This window comes from Falco biarmicus, chromosome Z, assembly GCF_023638135.1.
Source record: "Falco biarmicus isolate bFalBia1 chromosome Z, bFalBia1.pri, whole genome shotgun sequence".
In the NCBI taxonomy this organism is placed as follows: Eukaryota; Metazoa; Chordata; class Aves; order Falconiformes; family Falconidae; genus Falco; species Falco biarmicus.
Genome location: NC_079311.1, coordinates 63,658,236 through 63,682,527, shown reverse-complemented (window position 1 = coordinate 63,682,527; position 24,292 = coordinate 63,658,236). Strand labels below are relative to the sequence as shown.

General features: G+C 34.8%; 1 protein-coding gene across 6 annotated transcripts in view; it reads left to right on the top strand.

The window, feature by feature from the left end:
* The window catches only part of IPO11 (importin 11), a 99,822-nt gene that overhangs the window by 27,363 nt on the left and 48,167 nt on the right, over positions 1-24,292 (top strand). For all 6 annotated transcript variants that reach the window (XM_056325413.1, XM_056325416.1, XM_056325414.1 and 3 more), the window contains exons 8-22: positions 909-1,112; positions 6,097-6,229; positions 7,159-7,217; positions 7,889-7,937; positions 9,618-9,688; positions 11,018-11,210; positions 12,637-12,789; positions 13,052-13,095; positions 14,220-14,310; positions 15,759-15,806; positions 16,610-16,715; positions 20,296-20,422; positions 21,522-21,555; positions 21,726-21,766; positions 22,847-22,963. In XM_056325413.1, the coding sequence (XP_056181388.1) occupies positions 909-1,112; positions 6,097-6,229; positions 7,159-7,217; positions 7,889-7,937; positions 9,618-9,688; positions 11,018-11,210; positions 12,637-12,789; positions 13,052-13,095; positions 14,220-14,310; positions 15,759-15,806; positions 16,610-16,715; positions 20,296-20,422; positions 21,522-21,555; positions 21,726-21,766; positions 22,847-22,963 (1,470 nt within the window). The remainder of the gene's footprint in view (positions 1-908; positions 1,113-6,096; positions 6,230-7,158; positions 7,218-7,888; positions 7,938-9,617; positions 9,689-11,017; positions 11,211-12,636; positions 12,790-13,051; positions 13,096-14,219; positions 14,311-15,758; positions 15,807-16,609; positions 16,716-20,295; positions 20,423-21,521; positions 21,556-21,725; positions 21,767-22,846; positions 22,964-24,292) is intronic.

Here is a 24,292-nt window from a genome sequence, read left to right as displayed (position 1 = left end):
TGTGGTGGTAATTGTAAGGGTATGTTGAAGGTGAGAGCGTCTGCTTCATTAATCCAATCAGGGAACCTTTTCAATGTGAACAGGGTAAGAATGGGGAAATATGAACATGAAAATATTTGAACTTCAAAAAATGTTTGAAATGAAGTTATGAGGGACTATACAAAATTTGTTAAGGAATGTTTATGGGAAGGGAGTTGTGGAGCAGCAAAATGGGAAGCAGACAGAGAGAGGGTATGAAAAGGGCCAGCGATGTGTAAACTGTGGCTGGTCAGTACCCATGTCTGAACAAACCTGGTGCCTAATCACCACCATCTGTCCTGTCTCCTGAATAAATCCTTTTAAGTATCTTCCTGTGTAAGCTCAGTCTGTGTGCATGCTGCAAGGACTAGGTGCCAGCTGCTGGCAAGACTGGCATCAGTGCAGTTTGGTGCCAGCAACCAAAGTCAGATGGTGGGGGTGATATGCGTCTGTCTAAAAGCTAAAACTCAGATATAGCAGAAATAAGGGTAATGTGTATTCAGCAATCTAGTTTGTAGAAAGTGATGGAAAACACTGCAAAGTAGAAAGTGGTTTCCAAATGTCTAATTTACATGATTTCTAGAAAAAAATGCATTTAGTGGTCTTATGTAAAATGTAAACAAAGTAGCCACCTTATGGCTATTTTATGTAAATATTTACAGCATTTTATGTAGATATTTACTATAAACATGAAATAAACCTATTTTTTTCTCCATACTTACTTGCATTCAGCTAATTTAAAAATAGTTTGAGAAAAAACATACAAAAATCTAGCAATCTGTGCTAGGGTATTTTTGTTTCAGGTTTTATTTGGCTGTTAGTTTCTGCATTGTATTTTTCTAAATGAACTTTGACTTTGTGGTATCTGTGTTTTGTTTTCTTTTTTGCAGATAGCAACTCAGATATCTGTACTGATTGCTAAAGTTGCCAGGGTGGACTGCCCAAGGCAGTGGCCAGAACTTATACCCACTCTTGTAGAATCTGTGAAGGTTCAGGACGATCTTCAACAACACAGAGCACTGCTTACCTTTTATCATGTTACAAAGACCCTGGCATCTAAACGGCTTGCTACAGATAGGAAACTTTTCTATGATGTAAGTAATGTGATGCAGTATTGTAGAGCATGCAAACCACAGACTGCATGCTTGCCACTTCCTGTAGTTAGCTGGCAGTGCATTAATGGCAGGTTTTAATGTCTGCATTTGAAACAAAGTGCTTTTACTTTGGGTGTACAGTAAGAAATAACTGGAGGTCAGCTTCTAGGTGAAATGTTTTTGAGAACGTTATTATGCTTGCAGCTTGAGTCTTGTTATAATAACCTGTGTTAAGAAGCAGAGCTTCATCTACAGAACAATATCTGTGTATCAGCCTTATGTCATCATGTCATATAGCCAATCTTATTGTATATGAATTTGTAGTGTTTTTGTAAATGTGCTCTGGATTCATAATTCAGTATAGTCTTTAAAAAATACTGGGGTTTAGGCTTCCATAGCACAATATTTTTGGGTTGTATTGTCAGTGGAAATGTGTTTGGATTTTTTTCCAGATCAGCTTCATTCTCCAGGTTAATTAAAAGGCAAGATGTGAATGCAAATGCCAAATCTTGTCTCATGCAGCCTGCATTCTCCCTTTTAAGAATCCACTGATTAGAACACAGGTTTTTGGCTGTAGGTTGTTGCATCTCAGATCCCATTTGGAGCTAGGCAATGATAGTACAGTTAACTAAATCTGTTGAGTTAAACATCTTTTCCAAACATGTTACATTTGAATGTACAAAATTTTATTTTATTCCTCCATTTTAAAGAAGAGATCATAATGCAGATAATGAAGACTATTTTTGAAGTTTTACTTATTTGTGTAGAAAAAAAATCCTGGCTGTGTAATAGTTAAGGTGAAATTTTAATGGTCAGGAGTCTGAGGCACTGAAGACTGGCTCTTGTAATAGGACAGGATCTGAAACAGTGCTATGTTCCTGTGAGATGTGTATGTAGAGGAACAGTGTTTTCTCTCTGCCATGTGTAGGTACAGATGAATGTAATCTCTGCATAGGAAATACTAGTTTATATTATGAAATTTATTAGGCCATTATATATGATCTGGATAATTGAACAATATAAAGGGTTTGGTAAATTCACAGACATTAATTCCAAAGCAATGAAGAGCAGGTGAGATAATGACTTCTTTTGTAAAACTCTCCTAAATCAAGGTGTTGCTTATACAGCTTGATTATGCAGCTGAAAATACTATTGATGCTCAAGGATACAGCAAAAAAATCAAAATGCAATCCCAAAGCCTCACCTTCATAAAACAGCTAAATACATACTGTCTCAGTGGAGGGACAGAAAGGAATTTATAGGTCCTAAGGTCCAGTATTTGTTGCTAAAGTTGTCATGTCCAGCAGTACCTTTGCTGCATTTCCACCAACTTACCAGGTTCAAAAAAAGCTCAGTTACTTTTATATTTCCAAGAAACTTGGTACGTTTGTATGAGCCTTTTTCCTTATGGAAAGGAAAAATACCATTTTTCCAGTGTGTATATTTTTTTTATTCGTAGAGTGAGGCAACTTCAGACATGCAAAGAAAAGGCATGTGACATTCTTTGTTTGGATTTACAAGGCAGTATTTGTCAAAAGTAACACTGAAATTTCATTTTAACAAGCATACCCTTTTTAAGCAGCCTTTTTATACTTAAATGTTGGTTTCAAACTTGTGGATACGTTCAGTATCCAAAGTTCCTCTATCATCTAATTTGATGTGAGTGAAAATTTTTGGTGCATCCAGTTTCACTGTGTTGGGAATAAAATGTATGTTCACAGTTTTTTGAACTTTAGGTGGGAAAAGGAAACTTTCTGAGTATCTAGCACTATAGGGTTCACATTTCAGGATTTTTTAAATTTAATATTTTTTTAATGACTGCAAAATTGGACAACTTTGAAGTCTGCTGCTTCTGTGTCCTGGTAAGGGGAAATCACATCTGTTGAGTGGGATGTGACTTTTGGAGAGTCAAAAAAACTTTCTTATGGAAGAAGCCATTTGAAGATGGAAGTTCTAAAAGCAAAGTTCTAAAAACTTAAGTAATACTTCAAACTTTCTTGATACCTTCAGATAAATAGTTACAGTGTCAGCTTTTTTTTTTAGTACAGCTTTGGAAACACATGTTAAATTTTTCAGGTAATGTGGTACTTGAAGATTACAAGGTCCTGCTTACACGAGGCATCCCTTGCTGAACTCTGTTACTTGATGTTTAAGGAGAAAAATGTTAGATGACATAAATGCAGCTTATTTATAACTTCATCTTTCCTGTGAATAGTACAGTTATAATCATAACTATGTTAAAAATCCTCAAGGTAGAATTGGTTGCTTTAGTACACATAGGAAAATATACCTGCTTATATTGGTGATACTGCTTATAAACTTCTATTTTCTTCTGAGCCTACTTTTCTGGACTTAGTTTATTCAATGAGGATGATGTCTTTTGGAAGTAAAACCAGTGAGTTTTATTTTTCTATCTAATAAAAATGTTCTGCTGCTTTTAGGAAGAAATTGATTTTATGTCTTAAAACCTGCAGTGTTTGGATATATTATTTTTTTTTCTAATAGCACATACTGGAGAAGTGATCCCATGAATTTATTGCAAATCCGCAAAAATAAGTTACAGTGTTTTCCTCTCATTCATTTGATATTAAGCTTTGGAGTCTTCCTGTTGCTTCTTGGCTCTGGTTTTGAAAGAATGCTGTTACATTTTTACAGTTTATCTGAAACTTTTCTTTTTCCTGAAACTGTGAAGCTTTGCACAACTTTCATCTTAAACTAGAAGTGCTTTTCTTTACAGTCCTGCCATAAGGTACAAGAAGGTTTTGGGTACCTCCTCTGCTACTGGATATACAACATTTGGTTTAGTCTCCCCATTGAACTTCGTTGAGGGTTTTTATGATTGTTCACATTTCTTTGCTGCTTTGGAGATTGCTGAATCTTTGAAATATGGTCATAAATAGGAATCCTGAATAGGAATCCTTGTGATCATTGGCAAATTATGAAATCCAGCATTGAACAGGTCTGCCATCTTTGCTTTTACTGTTACTATTCATCATGAACAGTTTTCGTTTATGAAGATAATTTTCTTCTTTAGCTTCAGTATCTTTTTACCCCCATGATTTAAAGAACAAAGTCAAAATTTCTTAGTGACTAAGTATCCTTTATTGGCAGCGCTGGATGCACGGGGGATCCTTCTGCCTAACGTGCATGTCTAAAGTAACTAACTACTTTACATTTATACCATAAACCAATGACTATTCAATTAACGCCTATACATAGTCATTACCTAAACCGGCCTACTCTCACTTCGTATGTTAATTAGCTTATCAGTCTTTTCTGCTTGTGCAAATTCTTCCAAGAACTGTGGGCAGCGGTCCTCGGGACGTGGGCAGTGGTCTTTGGGAGGAAGGCCAAGGGTCTTCCTCAAGGTGTACTTTTCACCTTTTGCCAGAAAATGCTGAGTTGGGCGAGTTACCAGTTTCAACCAGCTCCTTCTATCTGTCTTTCCTCCTTGGGTGTGTTTTAGCTTAGGATGCCGACAGATAATAGGATGTCAACAGCCTCACAAGATGTTGGCTGGGGATGTCATGTATCTTATATTCATTACATTTTAACTACAAAATTCATTCTATCCTAGAGTGAGTTCATACAGTATCACCCACCAGCACACTTTGCCTGTTTTAGTGACTAGAGGCATTTAAGGTAGCCATGACAAGGTCTTTAGGTCCTGCAGTATAATAGAAATTACATATGTGTATATATATATATTAAAAATTATAATTATAAAATATATATATAATTGCTAGTTGAATGACTTCAAATGTAAAAATGTGGTGGGTCCTCCTAGTGGATACTGTGTATTTGTCATTCTGTCCCCCCACTTTTTAATAAAGCAATTGTTTTAAATTTTTTTAGTACTAAGGTACACTGAATGGATGACAAACAAATAGGTTAATCTAGAGTATATTCTACTATTAGGACTATTATTGCTGCTTTGAACTGTGTTTTGTTTTTCTTTTTAATCTGAGTTGTTACTGCTTACTATTATGGCTAGTATTAGTGTATTTTATTTAAGAGACATAACCCCCAATACCCAAAGCCAACCCCCAAAACATGAGTAAGTTGAAACTGTTGATAGTTATTTTGTGATGTGTTTTTGCAACTCCATGAACACATCATTGAATAATTATCAAGAGTTTCTACTGTCTCATCTTTACTCAGTCAAAGGAACTGAATAAACAGGTCATCTGTGGTTTTGATTCCATTGATGTAACGCGTATCAGACTAAGTGCAGTTCTTCCTTAACTGTGAAGCTGTCAAGTGCTACCATAACTGAATGAGAAATTTTTTATCTTCTGTTTATACTTCAGATAACTTTATCAGGTAAGCACTGTTTGGAAACTGCAATGTAAATTAAGTTTGAGATTTTCAATGCTAGCTGATTAGAAACTGTTTGTCATTCTGTGTTTTAAGTAAGTTGAAGCAAAATTATTTAATTTTTAAATGATAGTTCGCAGCTATCAACAAAGTTAGTTTCACTGTAGGCATTGTGACGTACCATTTTTATTAGAGATAGTCATGTAACTGCTGTGTCCCAGGGTAAGTAAGCTGAATTAGGTATTAACTGTGCTGTAAGACAGTTTTAAGTCTGGTGGGAGAGGAGGTGATGAGGAGGGCTGACAGGTGTTTTTTTTGAAGCCTCATGCTGTTTTGTAGACCTGTGGCTGTATTTAACGAAAATCAAGGAGACCTACATAGTTACTTTAAAGTAGTAGAGTCAAAGACCAAGTAGTCAAGGAAGGAGGTGAATCTATCATAACAACTTCAAATTAAGACAAGATATTTTTCTGGAAAACCTCTTTGGATCAGTACAACAACAGTCCTACAAAGAAGCAAGTGAAACACGGTGACCCATGATATAGAAGAAGATGGATTAAATAATTTCACAGTCTAAAATAGCCTTTAAAATTAAGGAATTTATTACGCTGTAGCCAAATTCAGGAAATCAAATATTATTTATTGTTGGTCTTTCTTCCTTTTGCAGCTTGCATCAGGTATTTATGGCTTTGCATGTTCCTTGTGGAATCATCATACTGATACGTTCCTACAGCACATCTGTGCAGGTGATGAAGCTGGAGCCAGAAATTCACTAGAAAGAACCTTGCTGTCATTGAAAGGTAATAATATAGAATGATGTTAAATAGAATGAATCAAGTTGTTTCCCAGTGGATGAGTAAGATTTCTTTAGTAAACAGTGTGCATTCCCTAATAGAGCTGTGCCCATTGAGAAAACCCGTAATTTTGGTTTATTTTAGCTGTACCTTTAACAAGGCAGAAGGAGGATTGTTCACACAGAAGAGGGAGAAGGTGCTCTTGTTTTTCGGTATTCACCATTCTGATGTTGTAAGAAGCCATAGTCTAGGAGGTGGGAAAGTGGAGGACCTAACGGGATGCTTTTTGATGTATGTGGTAATTTAGGCTTGCATCTGTCTGTCTTTTAGGCACTTAGCTGAAGAAGCTGAGCTATGAATTCTGATGTGTTCAGTTCATCTTACATTCGGTGAAGAGGTAGCTTTAGCTTTTAGGTTGGTGCTCAAGTACTTATCAATGGGATGAATAAATATCCTTACTGTACTTTGTGGCTTTGAATAATCGAGATGTTTGTTTGCAGTGCTTGCAATGTAGATGATACCTGCCTTGAGTTGTTTCAGAAGGTGCAGAATGCGCCTTACGTGGCCTACTGGCAGTGACGAACCTGAGAAAATTCATAAGATGGCTTATGGGCCCAAGTTGACTGTACTGGGCACTTTTCCTGCTGCAGAACCTTTCAGAGGTTGAATACTTAAAGCTTTTGCAGAATTCTTGATTCAGTAATTCTTGGAGTTCTCTTCATTATTTTATACATAAGGTACTGAACTTTAAAGTAATTTCAACAAGATCAGATTCATGGTAGGTATGGCTGAGACATCCAAAAGCCAAAAATTAAATGTATTTTTAAATATGGAGAATTGTAAGAAAGACACAGTAGCTCTAATTGTAGTCATGTTATGAAACCTATTGGAACAAGGGTTGAGAAATACTAACACAAATAGCTTTTTCTTTTTAGTGCTTCGTAAACTGACAGTCCATGGTTTTGTAGAGCCTCATTGCAATGTAGAAGTGATGGTAAGTGACATATATCTGTTTCTAGTTCTAGATTAGAAATCTTTTGTGATGATTTCAGGTGTAAGAGGTATGTTGAAAAATTGTTGAAAGGCACACATTTGTGTTATGTAAAGGGAAGATCAAGCAACACAGTCTTAAGTTTTCCTGCCATCACTTAAGAACTGTCAGATCCTAGATACATCCTAAACTGTGACACAAAAGATGTGATGTTTAAAAAAGGAAAAGGTACCCCTTCTGATTTATGTGTCCATGATAGTGACACCCCTGTTGCCTACTGGGAGATGTCATATGTACTCTCCCCCATCATTTGAAAAGGATGTTTTAATTTAAAGACAGATGTAATGGCATATTTTTCCTATCAAATTCCATTGATAGAATTAATCTGAGGTGAAATCTTGAGATGAAAGCTATGTTATGCTAGAAAAATGCTGTGCTGTTTGTGTGGTACTAATAAGGTCAGTTGGATCATCTATGCAGTGTGCTAGGTAGCTAATTACTTGTTTCATGAGAAAATTGTTTGTACAAGACAATCAACTAGTTCAGTTAAAAGTGATAAGGTGATTGAGCTTGTAACACATCTGAACTGACTTCAGTTTGACTCAGCTTTCTTCTCATAGTACAGTGCAAAATAAGCTTCATTTTTAAAAGAACATATACTTTTGTATTTTTAGGGTTTTCTACATGCAGTGTTTGAACGCCTAAAACAGTTTCTGGAGTGTAGTAAGTATCTGTATATTTTTCCTTGTATTGGTTGTTAAATATTAGAAGCTGGATGAAAACATAATGCAGTTTAGTGCATCATCGATAATCATTTAGGTGCAAAGTATTTTTTATATGCACACAGCTGTTACTTTAAATGCTGCTGAATCAGTCAGAAAAGGCTTCAGTAAAAATCTTTTATATGAACAAACTAGAATTCCACCAAAATTATACTTGGTGTGTTAATGGCAGTGAAAAAAATTATGAAAGATAAGCCATGGATTGTCAGAGTATCCTTATTAAAATATGTATATGCTACTAAAACCCGGGTTATGTTGAACTTTCTTCTTTTGGAATTTTATGTTTTTTCTTCTTTCTGGAGTTTGCTGTATGTTTCGGCGTGTATCAAATGGGAAATAAAGGCCGCATTCAGCTGTGTGTGCTTTATAACTGGAAGAGTAATAGTCTGAGACAGGCAACCACATGTTTACACAGTCAACAGAAATGTTAGCATAATTGGCAGGTGTTAGTGCTTTTGCAGGGAAGTTACCTGAAGCAAGCAAAAAGCAGATGTTTGTCACTGTAGCATCTGAACTCACTCTTTTTGTGCTTTTACACTTGTAGTAGACCTGGTGCAAGCCATTCATTCATTTGAAGTCTGTCAGGTTCAACAAGCCTGTCGGTTCAATCCTAAAAGCCTTAAGGATTCAACAATTTTTCTGAGAACGTGTCTAAACTAAGTAGAAAGAATATTTTTTATATTAGTGAAGGTTACTGACTCAGGAGTCTGTACTTAGATGAGAGGGGCTGATCTGGGCTCTGAGCCACATTTCTAGTAAAGGTAGAAACTACCACTATGTTCAATGTTTGAATAAACAACATGGTTTATTTACAAAGATATCTAAAATCTAAACAATATTTAAACAAAAATCTATTGCTGTTCTAAATTACAGACTTCTTTGCATGCAACTCTTTGCCCCTTCTACTATACTACAGTCGTGCTCTTTCTGGCCCTTTGATTTTTGGCACGGTAGCTGCCTAGCTTTAGTAGGCTGAATTGGAGGCCATCCCATCCTGAAGCTTGGTGGTTATCATAGTCTCCTAGAATATGAGGACTCCAGGGTTTGAATGTCCTAAGATAAAAACTGAGCTGAACCTGCCTGTTTACACTTCCCTAATTAATAAACTGTTTTGCAAAAGCAGTCATAACTACATTACAAGCTTAGTGTTTACATTTATTATTACATGGTTTTTGCCTCTATGCCTTCATTATTTTACGATGAAGTTTCTAGGAAAGCATGTAGTATTATGTAGTAAGGATATACCATAGTTCTAATAAAAGGGCATTTTTATCTTTTCAGTGCTTTTTTGCTTGTCTATGCTAGCATTTGCCTGCATTATTTTAACTGTCTTTTATCATTGAGTTGTCTGTAATGATGTCCTGATTGTTTTATTCTGATCAGTCACAGTGAATTTCACTGAAAGTGAGAAAATTGTTAAAGGTTACTTTTTGTTTTTCCCCAGTACTTATTACCTTGAATTTGTCTTTGAATATATTCTGCCATAGAACTTTTTTCTAGCTGCCATAATCCCTGAACTACAGATAAAACAACTTGTTCTCCATTGTTAATTTTTTAAAACTTAGCTATCCAGAACGAAAAGTCTGAAAAAATGAGAGTTGTTAAATATCTGATTTACCAGGTAGAAATACAAGAGCAGACAACGTATGCAGAGATCGTCTAGAAAAGACTATAATTCTGTTTACTAAAGTGGTAAGTAAATTCTCTGTTCAGTTACTGAATAGTTTATTGTTCTGGAGGAGCCATCCCTATTCAGATATGTATGTGCCTTAAAGCCAATAGTTTTCAGATCTTTTAAAGAAATGCAACTTAAAACATCTTTGTTGTAAAATACATTTTTGAAAGTTTTTTTGAAGAAAAGGGTGTCTCTTTACTGGTGCTGACATAAGTTATGTTTCCTTAGCTCAAACAAAATTAAATGCATTCCATAAGTAAATTATTTAGCTAGGATTTTGCTCAAAAAAGAATTCTGGAAGTTAGGCTAAAATGTTGGTATTTTATCTTTTGTTGTTAGTTTGTTAGATTGCTGTTTCTAAGGCCCTGTTAGTTCTATTAAATAACTGGCCAATTTTAGTTTATTGAAAGAAAATTAACGAAGACTGTCCTAACCTTTGTGACTTTTGTATTACATAATATATATTTGGAGTTGTCAGCCAATTTTGTGCAACCATTAATTACATATATTATCAGAAGGTAATTTTAGCATTGTCACTTGCTCTGTTTTTAAAAGATGTCAAACTTAAAGAATTTCCATTGTTTTCAGATTCTATTCTGGGGCCATGGATCTTATTTAAGTATTCAGCATAATTATCAGAAGTGGGAGGCATCTGTTGGCTTCACAAAAATCGAACAGAAGGCGCTCTGGCCCAACATTTTTGTCTTTGTCATAGTACTTCTTACTGTGAACTAATAAGCAAAGTATGTGAGGCACGTGTATCTTTTTTTGTAAAAGTGTAGGGAAATACACTTTTTTAGTACATAATCTACCACCTGTAGAAATTCAGCTGCAAACATTTAGGCTTAGGCATTTTTGCAGCAGTAGAAGAGATAAAAGGAACTGACCAGTGCGTTCCAGACAGCTAGCTGGAAAAGAAGTTGAAGAAGCAAGTGCTTGTACTGCAGTGGAGGGGGAGAAAAAATGATAAAAAAGTTATTTCCCTCATGCCTCTTTTAGTTAAAATAATTCTAATAGGGATGAGTTGTCTGCTAAAATGTTCAGGGTTTTAAGTGTGGCTGGTATGTTTTATATACTGTGTTGCTAGGAGGCTGGTCTAGTTGAAAATGCATATTGTTCCTTAATCTTAAAAAAGGGTAATTTTTAACATGAATCAAGAGTTGCACGGCAAAATAATGCTTTATTACCATTAATACTGATATCTTCCTAAATTCCTGTCTGTTCAATTTTCTTTTCTGTAATCGTGTAAAAATTATCACTTAGTTTTGATAACTAGTTTATAATAAGACTTGTATGAAAAGAGATTTGATTTCTTTTTCTTGCTGTTCTACTTCCTTAATTTTTAGCTTTTGGACTTCCTGGATCAACATCCTTTTTCATTCACACCTTTGATTCAGAGGTCACTGGAGTTTGCTGTAAGCTATGCTTTCACAGAGGCTGGCGAAGGAATTGTATTTGAGCAATTTATTGTACAGTGCATGAATCTTATTAAGATGATTGTAAAAAATTATGCATACAAGCCATCCAAAAATATTGAAGGTATTGCTGCTATTTACTAAAAACATTTTTATATTTTGAGAAACATTTTGCTAGTTGTTCCCAACATAAAGCTCCTTTAAGACATTCTTTTGAAGCATTGAATGTTTGAATAGTTAGCAATGTAAGCTTTTCTCTATGTAGATAATTCTTATTTTGATGTTTAAAATATTTATATATATATATGTTGACTTGCTAAAGTAATTTTTAATACACAAGGAGAGTGATGATCTTTGATTTTAAAAAGTGTTGAGGTATGGAATTTGGTTTATTTTCATCAGCTGGTTTGATGCGTCTTTCCATTGAGAAATGTTTGATAAAATGGGTTATTTGGTGTGATTAACTAATACTAGTACTCTGAAATACAGAAACACAGTAAATTTGATGTGTAATCGTATATAAAGGAAATTATATGTTCTGCTTAGTAGGACTGTGTTTCATTCTGAATAATTCATACACTGTTGTATGTATGGATGTGTAATGAAAAATGGAAGTGAACTCTATTAAAAACCCAAAACAACAAACTGATCTTCCGCATTGGTTTACCATTTGGCAATGACTAGATAACAATTAGCATTCTCTTTCGATACTTGGGGGAATAGAAGTTTTGTGAACATACTGATATGTTTCAGAAAGATGACACAAACCCAGCATTTAAAAGTTCTTCAAAGTACTGATATATTTCAGTGTTATTCCTTAATTTTATAATATATTAGATTGTCCTAAATCCACTGATTATTAACAGAAATTTATATGTGCAAAAGTTTGTAATTTTGTTTGAGTTTTTGAAATAGAAATGTGGTCACTTGAGAAGAATATAGCACGTTCTGATAAAAGCTATAGCCCTTGACTCATTGAGAACGAGTTGATTAAAAAAATTAGAAAATTTTTCTTAATTTCTGCCTGACATACAGTGTTCCTGTTGGTTCTGTAGTATACAGTACTTGGTTATATTGCTGCTTTATTTAACCAATATTAACTCTTAAAAAAACCCCTATTTATTTTTAAGATCGAATTTGGATAAACTTTATGAATAAGTATAAATAAATCTTCCTTTGCATTCTGTCTGTTTTTAAATTCAGTAATGCTAAATAAAAAAAACAAAACACCAAAAGCAGCAGGGTAAGTTTTTTCATCTACATATTAGCTGAAGAATGTTATAAATACTTTGTGAAGCCATCACAACCCTTCAGTCTAATTGTGCTGTTAGAGAACTCTCTTAAAAGTAAATGAATTTTGGGTTTTAAGTTGCTTTGAAAAGACCTGAAAGTCTGTTATGAAAGTTTGCCATGAAAATATATATTTTCTTTCTTTTTTTCCTCTGAGGATAAGAACTTCTGTTGATTTCTTTCTAATTTTATTAGATTACTGTTCATTAGATCATTAAGCTGCTTAGTTGTAATTTGGAATTTTCTGTGTCTTATTTCAGATAGCAGTCCTGAAACTCTTGAAGCGCATAAGATAAAGACAGCATTTTTCACATACCCCACACTAATGGAAATATGTAGGAGACTAGTCACTCACTATTTTCTGCTGACAAATGAAGAATTAACCATGTGGGAGGAAGACCCAGAAGGCTTCAGTAAGAAACGTTGTATAGTTGGTTGCAGTTTATTTAGATACTGGTGTAAAAGTTTCATATCCAGGTTGGCTCTGCAAGTTCGTTACTGCCATATTGGCTGTTTTATTTTCTGCAGTCTTGTTACATGTACAGATACTGCCTCTAGAGATTGTTTTTGTTAACAACAGATTTCTCAGTGGTCTGTGATAGCCACATATCTAAATATGAAACGATTTGAACCATAGTGAAGTAATACTTTTTCTCTTTCTTTGTGAAATAATAGCTGTAGAAGAGACAGGAGGAGATTCTTGGAAGTACAGTCTCAGGGTAAGTGTTTCAATTTGAAAACCATTCAGCATTTCTGCGTGCATGTCTTGGTAGCCTTGTTACCAAGAGAAAAGATATTTCGTAGAAAGATAAGCTTATGCTTTTCAAAAAAATACTTAGTTAAAGAATTCATTTTAGAATATTTATTTTTTAGAATTTAAAATAAAGAAATATTATTCAAAAAATACTTAGTTCAAAAAATACTTAAAGAAATTTAACTAGAATTAGTGTAAATTAGCTTTGTTCCTTTATAATGTTCAAACATGCTGAAATACATTGGAATTTTGGGAGGGAGAGAAAAGGAATTTTGTCAGGTGTTTGTACTGTGTAGTATCTGACTGTGATTAAACCCAGTAGAAGTTGTCTCTTCTTCAAACTGGTAACTTACTACCACTTAGGACTTCATTAGTAGGCATGATGAATGAAGAAAGTTTTAGATGCAGCAACAGGCTTCCCAGGGATGTGAAATTGCCATCCCTGAAGTGTTCAAAAAATAGCATAGATGCGGTCCGTAGGGACATGGTTTACTATTGGGACTTGGCAGTCCTGGATTAATGTTTGGACTTGATGATCTTAAAGGTCTCTTCCAAACTAAATGATTCTATGATTCTCTATTAACGTTTTAGTTCAGATCAAAAGTATGCTGTTGTAGTGAATCTTCCAGCTATCACTGCTGTGGTTTCCTTTGGAGAGAGAGCTCAAGATTTGTTTTCTGGGTTACTTTCATTTTAAAACTAAAAAAAAAACCCCACCCTGTGCATCTATTGTGTTCCAAGTGCAAATGGGTGTTCAGTCCATATGACTCAGCTATTATGTAATCCAGAAAGAAACTATGACATACAGGGTAGTCACTGGCTTCTCAGCACCAGCTGTTTCTCTCCACAGAGCTGTTTTTCTTCTGTGGCAGAGCTGGCTGATATAGATACAGTCGTCAGAGTCTTGCTAGTGTTAGGCATACTGTATACTAGGAAGGGTGGTATTTCATATAATACTAATTTTGCTACAGGGTATTGCGTTTTAAATGGTGACATTTTGTGTAAGATATTCAGCACTTGATTTTAGCATAGTGTATTTTAATTGCCTTTATTTTGATAGATTATAAAAGAGATCTTGTAATTTTTCAGCCGTGCACAGAAGTTCTTTTTATTGATATTTTCCATGAATACAATCAGACGCTTACCCCTGTGCTTTTAGAAATGGTTCAGAGTCTACAAGGTAAGTATTTTAAAAAATAAAGGAACTGTAAAGCATAGAATTCTTTATATTTGCTTTTGTCAACTGTTAAACAATTCTACTTTAGGATATCTAGCTTTACATAGTACATTCACTGTGTATTTTTGGAAGAACATGTTAATATTTCAAAATTAGTTCTAAACCTACCACAAGGAAAATGTAGTGTGTATATAGGAGGAGGGAATCCTAAGGATTCTTTACTTTTTGTCGTAACTATTGTAGATGACTGACAAAGATTGGGGCATTTCTACTGTCATGAGGTTTCAGGCCTTCTTGAGAATGTTCAACAAGCTTAATAAGGTCTGTAGGTTGTTTTGCTGGAAACTTCGTGTTCAAATGTTGCAAGACAGTAAATGGTAGTTCTGCCATGTCTCTGCAAAAATCCTGGGGAACAAAAACCCTTAAAAGAAAGAAAAAGTTCAAGTTAAGCTGTCATTTTGGAGAGTCTAGAGGACTTTCTGAATCTGAAGAATTGGCTTTAAAACTTTGATGTTTTTCTGTATGAAGATTGAAGTCTTTATAGACTGAGATATTATTCAAGTTTTCTTTCTGTTCTCTTCTATGATTGTTTGCCCTCAAACTAAGTTTTATAGTGGCCATGAAAAGTAATGAGCATGGTAGCTCCCACTTAATTTTCCCTGTCATTTCAGCTTAGGTTGCTTCCCCAGGTTGTATCTGACCTGACTGTCAGTATTTTGTATTTGAACTTACCAGAATGGATCTGTATGTTCTATTAAATTGAAATAATAGTAATTTTCTGAGGGTGGCTTCTGACTTCACAGAATTTTTTCATAAAATATTTTATGTACATAAGTTTCAAGATGGCTTGCTGTGCTGTGATACAGGAAATGGTAAAATGTTCCTTACAGCAGGAATGACAGTTTTTTCATTCTTTTCCAAGAATTATGGAAGTTAATACTTCCATGCTGAAAGACACACATGCTTTTTTTTTTCTTTTTGCCCCTAGTAGCCTTTTTTGTGAGAGTTGCTGTTGAATTAATAGATGATATTAAGAATTCATTAATTCTTAGGATTTTGGGAAATCTTTGCTGTAAGCACACATGCACACGTAAGTAAAGTATATAGGGACTATGTCTAGGACTCTGTTGGAAATAGTTCCACGTCATTGACAGTCCAGCAATTTGCAGGTTTTGAGTCTGTTAATTTAAATTAAATGCCTCTGACTTACTTGCATGTTGCTGTTAAAAATGTTCGGTTCTGAAGTCAATCAAAAGTAGGGTATGAAAGCAGAGATTTGATGTTAGTATGTTCACTGAAGAAAATACTGAAACTGAAATAGGTGAATTTGTGAATGAAACAAGAACAGTGAAGCAGTCTTGATTCACAGCATATTTATTTGAAGTGTATAAGTGCAAAGTTGCTTGCATTTTTAGTTATGCTTTTTTCTTTATTTTAACTTTATCTTTTAGGATCTACCAACATGGAAGATACCAATGCTGTACTGATTAAGGATGCGGGTAAATTATGTTTGCTTTACTTTGAAGTAACAGAGCCGCTTTTGTGTATGTGCTCAACTAAAGATTTTGTGAAGAATTTACAAGATATTTTTTTTAAGACATTTGGAAAGTAGGACCTAAATCCTATTTCTCTTTTCACTTGATGTCAGTCTTCACTTTTCAAAATGCTTATGTAAAAATATGGTGCTTTTTTCAGCTTTTTTTGTGAAACAAGCCCTTAGACAATCCCTTTTACTGTCCTATTCTCTCTGCAAATAAATGAGCTACAGTGCTTCCATGGAGATACTCCGTCCATTTTACAAGTAAGGAGATTTTATGCCAAAAGAAAAGAATCGTTTAAGACCTCTGATGGAACCATTTTTGATATTAGAATAAGATCTTAATTGTTCTTATGGCTGTTAACTACTTTCAGGAGTCTGAATTGCCTTGTGTAATACCATTCTTTTACTAAAATGTCCTTCAGAGTTCCCTTCACCATTGTAAAGGTGTTTCTGTAAACAATTATGTTTATAAGGCACACTTTAGTTTACAGTTTTTCGTTATAACTGTTGCAGTATTTTTTTAAACAACCCAAAATGCATTCCATATAAAGAAATGGCAAGTTACTTAGCTACCAAGATTTTACATGTAGTTTTCCTATAATTTTTGTACAATTGCATAGACATGTAGTATCTTTCTTCAGAAAGATGTGCTTTAGTTTTGTTTTTTTATTATGTTCAGGTTATCAAAAATGTTTTTTGAAACTTAATACAAATTAAATGTTGCACATTAAATTAAAAAAGCATAACCTTTTTTCCCCCCAGTGTATAATGCGGTTGGACTGGCTGCTTATGAACTATTTGATAGTGTGGATTTTGATCAGTGGTTTAAAAATCAACTGTTAGCAGAACTACAGGTTTCTCATAACAGGTAAACACCTTGGATTGTTATGCCTTCATCATTTAAATATGAAATGTTGAAACAAATCTGGTAATGTATAATGTCATAATTGCAAGGCTTGAAAAATACTCAGTATTTAAACATATCTACTAAGTGAGCAGAGGTATGACATAGATAACTGATAGTCACAAAAGTGACAGTGTTCCTGACAGTTTCTGTTTGCTTAAATTGCTGTGTAGTGGATACTTCCAGAGTTCTGTAGAAATATTATGTCTGTCCTTTTGGATATATTTGAGTTTGACTAAACTTTCTCAGGACAACCACCTTTGCTCATTTAAAGAAAGGTATTTAGGTCTCCTGAGACCCCGGCGCCTTTTAGGCAGAAAAGTCCAACTGAAACCTGTTGGATAATCTCTGTAAAACCTAGCTTAGCTTTTCTCTCCTAGTTTAAATACAAGCCCTTTGTAGCACTGTTCTGTTAATTTTGCCAGCAGTAAAGTGGGGAAGTAACTATTAGGGTTGTGTTGTAAAGTGTGAATGATTACAGGCTGATTCTACATAAAGAGTGTTATATAGCCCATCTGCTGTGGATTTTCCTTCTTGCCAAGGTCCCTTGCACTTGGATGGCCTTCACATGGGTACCTTTTTTTTGTTTAGCAGATATCATGGGGTGTTCTGAAAGATTTTTTTTTATTTGACATCTGAGTACAGACTGAGCTGTCCATCTCTATAGACTAGAAGACAGTGTCCTCCCTGTTCCTCAAACTGTCACTCTTCCCTCTGCAGAAGGACAGTGACTGCATTTGTACCTGCTAATCCTCATCAGATGAGTTCCAAATCATCCTTTGACTCTGAAGAAATATGTCCCGTTTCTTTCATCAGTCATTAGCAGTGACCCTAGTGTCCTTTGAAGAATTCTACTGGTTTTTTTTTTCTCCTACCTTTGCAGTTTGTCCCAGACATAATTGTTACCTGATACGTTTGATAATACTCTTCAAATGCTAGTTAAAAATTCCTGATTTACAAATACAGTACGATTTCACGTAGAGTGGAAAATCCTGCTAAACTTAGCAATATCAAAAATGACTATCCATAATGAGTTGGTAGCCAGCTTTCTTATTCCTAAATGCTAGTTAAAAATTCCTGATTTACAAATACAGTATGATTTCATGTAGAGTGGAAAATCCTGCTAAACTTAGTAATATCAAAATGTTTCTTTTCATTACAATGCACTTTTATAAAAAATTAATTACTTTTAGATGTATAACCTTAATTGAGAGTCACAGAATGATTGCCACAGTTGTCTACCTGGTGTCTACTAATGTTCTTACTCGTTCTCTCATTAGTCTTTGATCTCAACTTCACTGTGCTGTCTACCAGTGGCCAAGTAGTTCTAATGGTTAGGTTAAATGTCAGAAGAGCAGGAAAAATGAGAGCACTTTTGTGAATGATTGATCCTTTGTTATTATGCCACACCAGCACTGATCTCTGAACAAAGCCACCATGGTATTTGCAGCACATCCTGGCTTTAGTATTTTCATTATATCCACAAACAGCATAAGTAAAACTGACAAAAGTCTTCTACAGTTGATACAGTTGTACTTACAGTCAGTCAGACACCTGTCTAACCATTTGGTTGGAGTTTGTGATGTCCCAGGATGAAATTCCTCTGGGAACAGAAGCGTGCAGAAGTTCTATAGTTATCCTTTATCTGAAGCCTTGTTTGCTTCAAGTGCTTCTACTGCCAGCATCATTGGAGGCCACCATGTCAATAAGGGGAGATGGTAATAATAGTTTCAATGGAGTGCTGCTTTATTGACAGCTTCAGGAACACATATGCAGTTCAGATTAAGTGGACTGGGGGGCATGATCTGCTGCCCCACAGAATGCCCCGTGGTGATTAGCATGCATGTTCACAAACTAGTTCATGTTTGGCAGCACAAACCTATGTCTTGTTAGCAGTGACCATAGCATTTGCTGTGTTTTGTTTTCTTTGAATGTTTCATTGTCTGTTGTGAGTTGAAGAATCAGTCAGCAATATTCAGGCGAGCGGAGGCTATCTTTATCCAGCAGTGCTGGGTGCATGGGGGATCACTCCACCCAAGTCATGCACACCGAGGGAACCTTTCAGCCCCCTCTTTATACAAGTCACTCATGTCTATTCATTAACAATCTGGGAAGTCATTAACGTATCTCGAACCTGGACAATTAGCACATTCTCATTCAATGATTTAGTATATCTTCAGGTTAACAATATTAACATATCTTGTGCCTGGACAATTAGCACACTCCCTGTCACCCATTTGGATGTAGTGCATCTTCAAGTTAATTTAAGGATTTAGTACATCCTCAAGTTAACAATAAGGGTCTCCTCAGATAAACATGAGCACACGTTCTTTAAATAAATCATATATGGCCCATTATTCAGTTGATACTGTCAACCATGACTATAGCAGTAGGAGAAAAAGGGGATTAATGAAAAAATATTCTTAAAGATTTTTAGAAACATTGCGTTGCCAAATTTATCACTTGTCATAACATTTAGTTTTGTACTAATTAAGGAGAAACTTTTCTGTAATAGGATAGTAATTTATTGAATACAGTTTTTTGCAGTAATTAAATCTTAAGGCAACTTTTCCTGCTGAGAAAGAAAGTATTGATGTGACAACACTGGAATATTACTGCTTTTTAGCTTTATGTTCCAGACGAGTGAACTGCTGCATACATGCTACTTCCACAACCTTCTTGTTCTCAGAAGGTGTACTTTGTTAATTATCTCATGGTTATGGAATGTTTAATGAATGACATTTATTAAATGTAAAGAAGCCTCAGTAACTTCAGTTTAAATTGCTGTCTTGATGGCTTACAAGGCAGAAGTTCATCGAATGGAAAATATATTTAGGCAAAAGAATTTTAGTTAAAAATTTTGTATAGGATTCATCTTCCATAGCTTTTTATATGTGCAGGTTAAACATTTAAAGCTGACCTACTGTTCCTGATCAGTAGAGAAAAACAGCAGCTGTAGGGAGTGCTTTTCTCAGTCATTGTTAGGCAATTCAGCTTATTGTTGTCCTGGTTTTTCGTCCTGTTGACTCTCAAGCTAACATCAGTTTTTTCTGAGGATAGTTTTAGACTGATGACATGAAATACTCTGGCTGTTGCTGTAATGCAGTAGTTAAGTTTGCATTTTTAAATTGATCTGACCTAAAATTTTGAGCATAAAAGGAATGTCAAGGAAACTGCTCGAAACTGGTGAAAGCGGTAGGTGCCATGATGGCAGTAATAAATATAAGATTTATTTTTTATTTTATTGGTGTGCTGTTTGAAGAACAAACTGTATTTCTAGTGAGACCTTCAAGATTCAGTCATTTAGGATAAAAATTCTTTTTCAGACTAAGCTGGACTTTACTAAACCTTCTAGTGAAGGATTTTGATGAAAAGGAATTCTGTACTAAAGTTCTAAAGTTGATCTTGACAAACTAAATCTTTTACTCATTGTTTTGAAGAATGCTATTTTCCTAGTGACTCTTAAATTTCTTTTTCATCAAAGTATTCAACAACAGCAAGTATAATGCGTTAATGAGTACAATTTTTTTCCCTGATTTTAAAGATACAAACCAATACGCCGACGAGTAATTTGGCTGATTGGACAGTGGATTTCTGTAAAATTCAAATCAGACTTGAGACCTGTGTTATATGAGGCAATTCGTAACTTGCTTCAAGACCAGGACTTAGTGGTAAGTATAGTAAGTGATGTTTTGGATTACACATTTGTTCTGTAAACACAGGTGAAACTTAAATACCATACCTTGTGTAAACTTGATTTAGAATTTAATGACATCATACCTTAAAGTCTGTTGTGTCTTGCAAAAGATAATCTGTTGGGAATTGAGGGGGTGTTGAACTGGGGAGATGTTGAGCTACAAGGTCAAAAACATGAAACGAGCCCTTAAGGTATTTACTAGGTGATGTCTTTGGTGGGGAAATGAATGGCAACAGCAACAGTCCGCTTTGTAGGGCGACAGTTGTGAAGTGTCTTGAGATTAATTTATAAACAAATGAACACTTTGTGTAGGTATAACAGGGTTATTCTGTGGCTAGTCTCTGCAGTATACAGTATTATTTAAGCATCAACATAATTATCTGCTGGTAGAATATGATAAATGGCATTGGTTGGTAAGCTGTTGAATAAAATTCTGCGGTTTTAAGCTACAATTTCACTTTACTAGCAGGTGAGGTTGAGTTGAGAAGCTGGTTTCAAGACTGTTTCTTTTGGTTTTATTTTTAAACAAACAGACCTAGCAGCCAACAAATGAACCTAGCTAGTTTGTTATTTAAATGTTAGTAATTGACAATCATAACAGTTATTTCTGTGATTGCAGACAGCTTTAGTAGAGCAGGATGTGTTTCTGTGTCAACGTTGTGACTGTTTTCACTTAATGCTTTCTGAGCATCTGAACCATCTACCAGGGAAGAACAAGCCCATACATACTTTTTGGGTGACAGCAAGCCATAAGATAATTCCGTACTAAATTCATTTTCTATTGCAGGAGTTTTTATAACAGGCTAGATATCTTCTTTAATTCTTTTGTGACCTTCATGAAGATTTTGCCCTAGTAGTTTCTCCAGGTGGTACCACTATAGCAATGCCAAATAAAAATGTAAAGGATACTAAAAGCAAATTAAAATGTTTTAGTTGAACTAACTACATTTCTTAGAGGAGGACAGAATGCGTAGGGTGATTCAGTTGCCAAAACAGCAGCTGGTTTGATATTGTCAGAGATACCAAAAGTTTAATGGATGTATGCATGATGCTTCTTTACTTCTGTCTTTCAGGTCCGTATTGAGACAGCTACGACACTGAAGTTAAATATCCTTTTATTGGCAAAAATGTTTGATTAGTTTCCAGAGTTACCAGAAAATAAATAATTTTAAACTTGGTACCAAATTCTTCACATTATAATTTTTCTGTATCTGTGGAATATTTGCTTGAGTCTTGTATCCATCTGCAATCTGTATTTTTCCTCAATGTTTGTTTACCTGTAGATGACTTCGAGTTCAGAACTGACCAGTTCTTACCGGTAAGAGCATTTATATGGGCATATTCTGATAAGCAGACAGATGCATAGAGAAAGCAGGAAAAAAAAATCTCTTTTCATTTTAAAACACACTATTTAGTAATCAGTATGTGTGTATGTCTTTTTTTTTTTTTTTGCCAGTCTTCATACTGCTGCTGCTAAGGTTGCTAATGTGCAATATACAGAGAGACAATTCAAACCCTTTCAGTGTTATGACTATTACAACTTCCTAGTATTGTGTTTAGTACTATATATACCGTGTGTTATCAGATGCAAGTTTCTTCATGCTAAGACAATATGAATGCTGTATTTTAATAATTACATCTCCATAGTAGTGTGGCTTTCCAGTATGCCTATTTCACACACTACTTTCCAACTTGCTGTTTCATGCAAATATTAAATATAAGCATGTGGTTAAATAGTGCCTTTAAAAAACCCACAGAATTTCTCAGTCTTCTATTGTGTTCTTTACAGTGGTTGTTACTGTTGTCATTAGGTAAACAACGAAATGTTAGCAATAAATACAGCAAAGATTTATTTGGATCACTCAAATTTAGCAGGTGCTTTTTCTTATTTGGTTGACTTCCATGTTCATTGCAACTCACTTAAGAATAAACAAAATAAAAATGCAGAGTGCATCTACACTGTAACCATTGGAATTGTTTAAGATGTCTTTTTGAGTTCACTATATAAATTTTATTTACTGACCCCAAAGCTGGAAGGCTTTCCTTTGCTTTGACTCTTAACAAAGTGCTTCTTCTAGAGAGACAGCCTTCAGCTTTCTTGATTGTATTTTATCTGTGAAGTTGTGTTCACGCTTACCAAAACGTGAAAAGGATATATGCTCAAACTGATCATGTGTGAACTGTTACATAAGAGCATATCTGAATTTTTTTAATCTTGTTTAGGCAGTGATTGGCTAGCGTGCATTTTTCCAAATGAGACTAACATTTTGCACACTTTGTACGTGTCTTTTAAAGTTCATGGATGTCTTGAAGTTACAAGCATAAAGGAAAATCACCAATCCATGTCACCAGTTTTATTTTTGGTGGTCTAATCTGTAATTGTTTATTTTTCTTGTAGTATCTGGAATCCATGTTTACACTGCTCTTTCAACTACTTCAGGAAGTAACACAATGTGATACCAAAATGCATGTTCTTCACGTTCTGTCTTGTGTGATTGAAAGAGTCAATACACAGGTATTTTTTTTTAAGATACATTTCAGTGTTTGCTTTGTACTAAGAACACAGAGGAGGACTTGATATTTTTGGCTTTTACAAAAATAGGAGGAAAATGTCATGAATTAATAGACTGGTTATTGTTTTTGGTAGATGCCTGCATTGTTTACATTACTTGGTTCTTTTTTCACTTTTCAGTTCTTGTTTGTCTTTTCTGTAAAATGTTCTTGCTCGGTTACTACTTTATTTACTTCGGATTTTTTTTATCGACTCACCTTTTAGAGCACAGAAAGTCTTTAACTGCTTATCTTACTGCATTTCTTGCAATTTTCTTTTTTTTAAATAGTAATTTATTCTAATTGTATCATCTTGTATCTGAACTGGGGTTTTATTAAATCTTACATATCAGGAGAGACATTCTAGGGAACAGGATGTTCCACACTCTTCCACACTCCTAGGGACTGCACAGTCAAATTTGTAATCTCTCGTTGGCACTGATAGGGATCACGGGTGCCTGTACAGCACTCTCCTTAACTGCATGAAAAGTTTCAAGTTCACATCGGGAATTTTCAGTACTTCCTTCGTAGTGTTAAATTATATTCTTCAGCTTACACATAAAGAAATTGAAGAAGTTTTTGCAAAATTAAAAAAGGATTTGTTGACTGCTTTTGACTCATTTTTTTTTTCACGGGGTGGCTGTATTAAGGACAGACATAATTGAGTTTACCTCCTTTCTGAAGTAATCCTGTCTGACCACCAAATGAAGCTTTCCTAATTGTCCCTTGTAGAAAAAAAGTCAACATGACAACAGATTTCCCTGCCTTTTTAGATCAGTTAAGAGAAGCAGCAGAAAAAAACAAGTTGAGAAAGAACCTTTAAATCTGTTTAAGTTAATTCCTGATTAAGTACTTTAGAAGACAAATAGATTAACCTTTTAGTATTGTAGAACATCACAGAAAAACTTTAGGCCGGGACATACCTCTGGAGGCATATAGTCCAACCCTTGCTCAAAGGATGGATAACTTCAGAGGTTATTCAGCGTTTTGGGTTTTTTTTTACTGCGTCTTAGGAATTACGCTGAAGTGAAGAATATATTAAGATGAAAATATATCTGGTTATCAAATTAAGTATTTTTTTGTGTGTTCTGTTTACTACTTAGGCCCAATTGACATGCACAAATATTACCCTAAGTAATGTGTTCTTTTCAAAATGCTGTGCAGTCAGAGGTTACTTCAGTCATAGAGTACGGAATACAGGGTTTTAGAAAGAGGAGAGGGAGTAAATTAAAGCGAACTCTCTGTGTTTTTACTATGAAAAAAACAGCCCTTAAATGTTTCAGAAATCATGCTT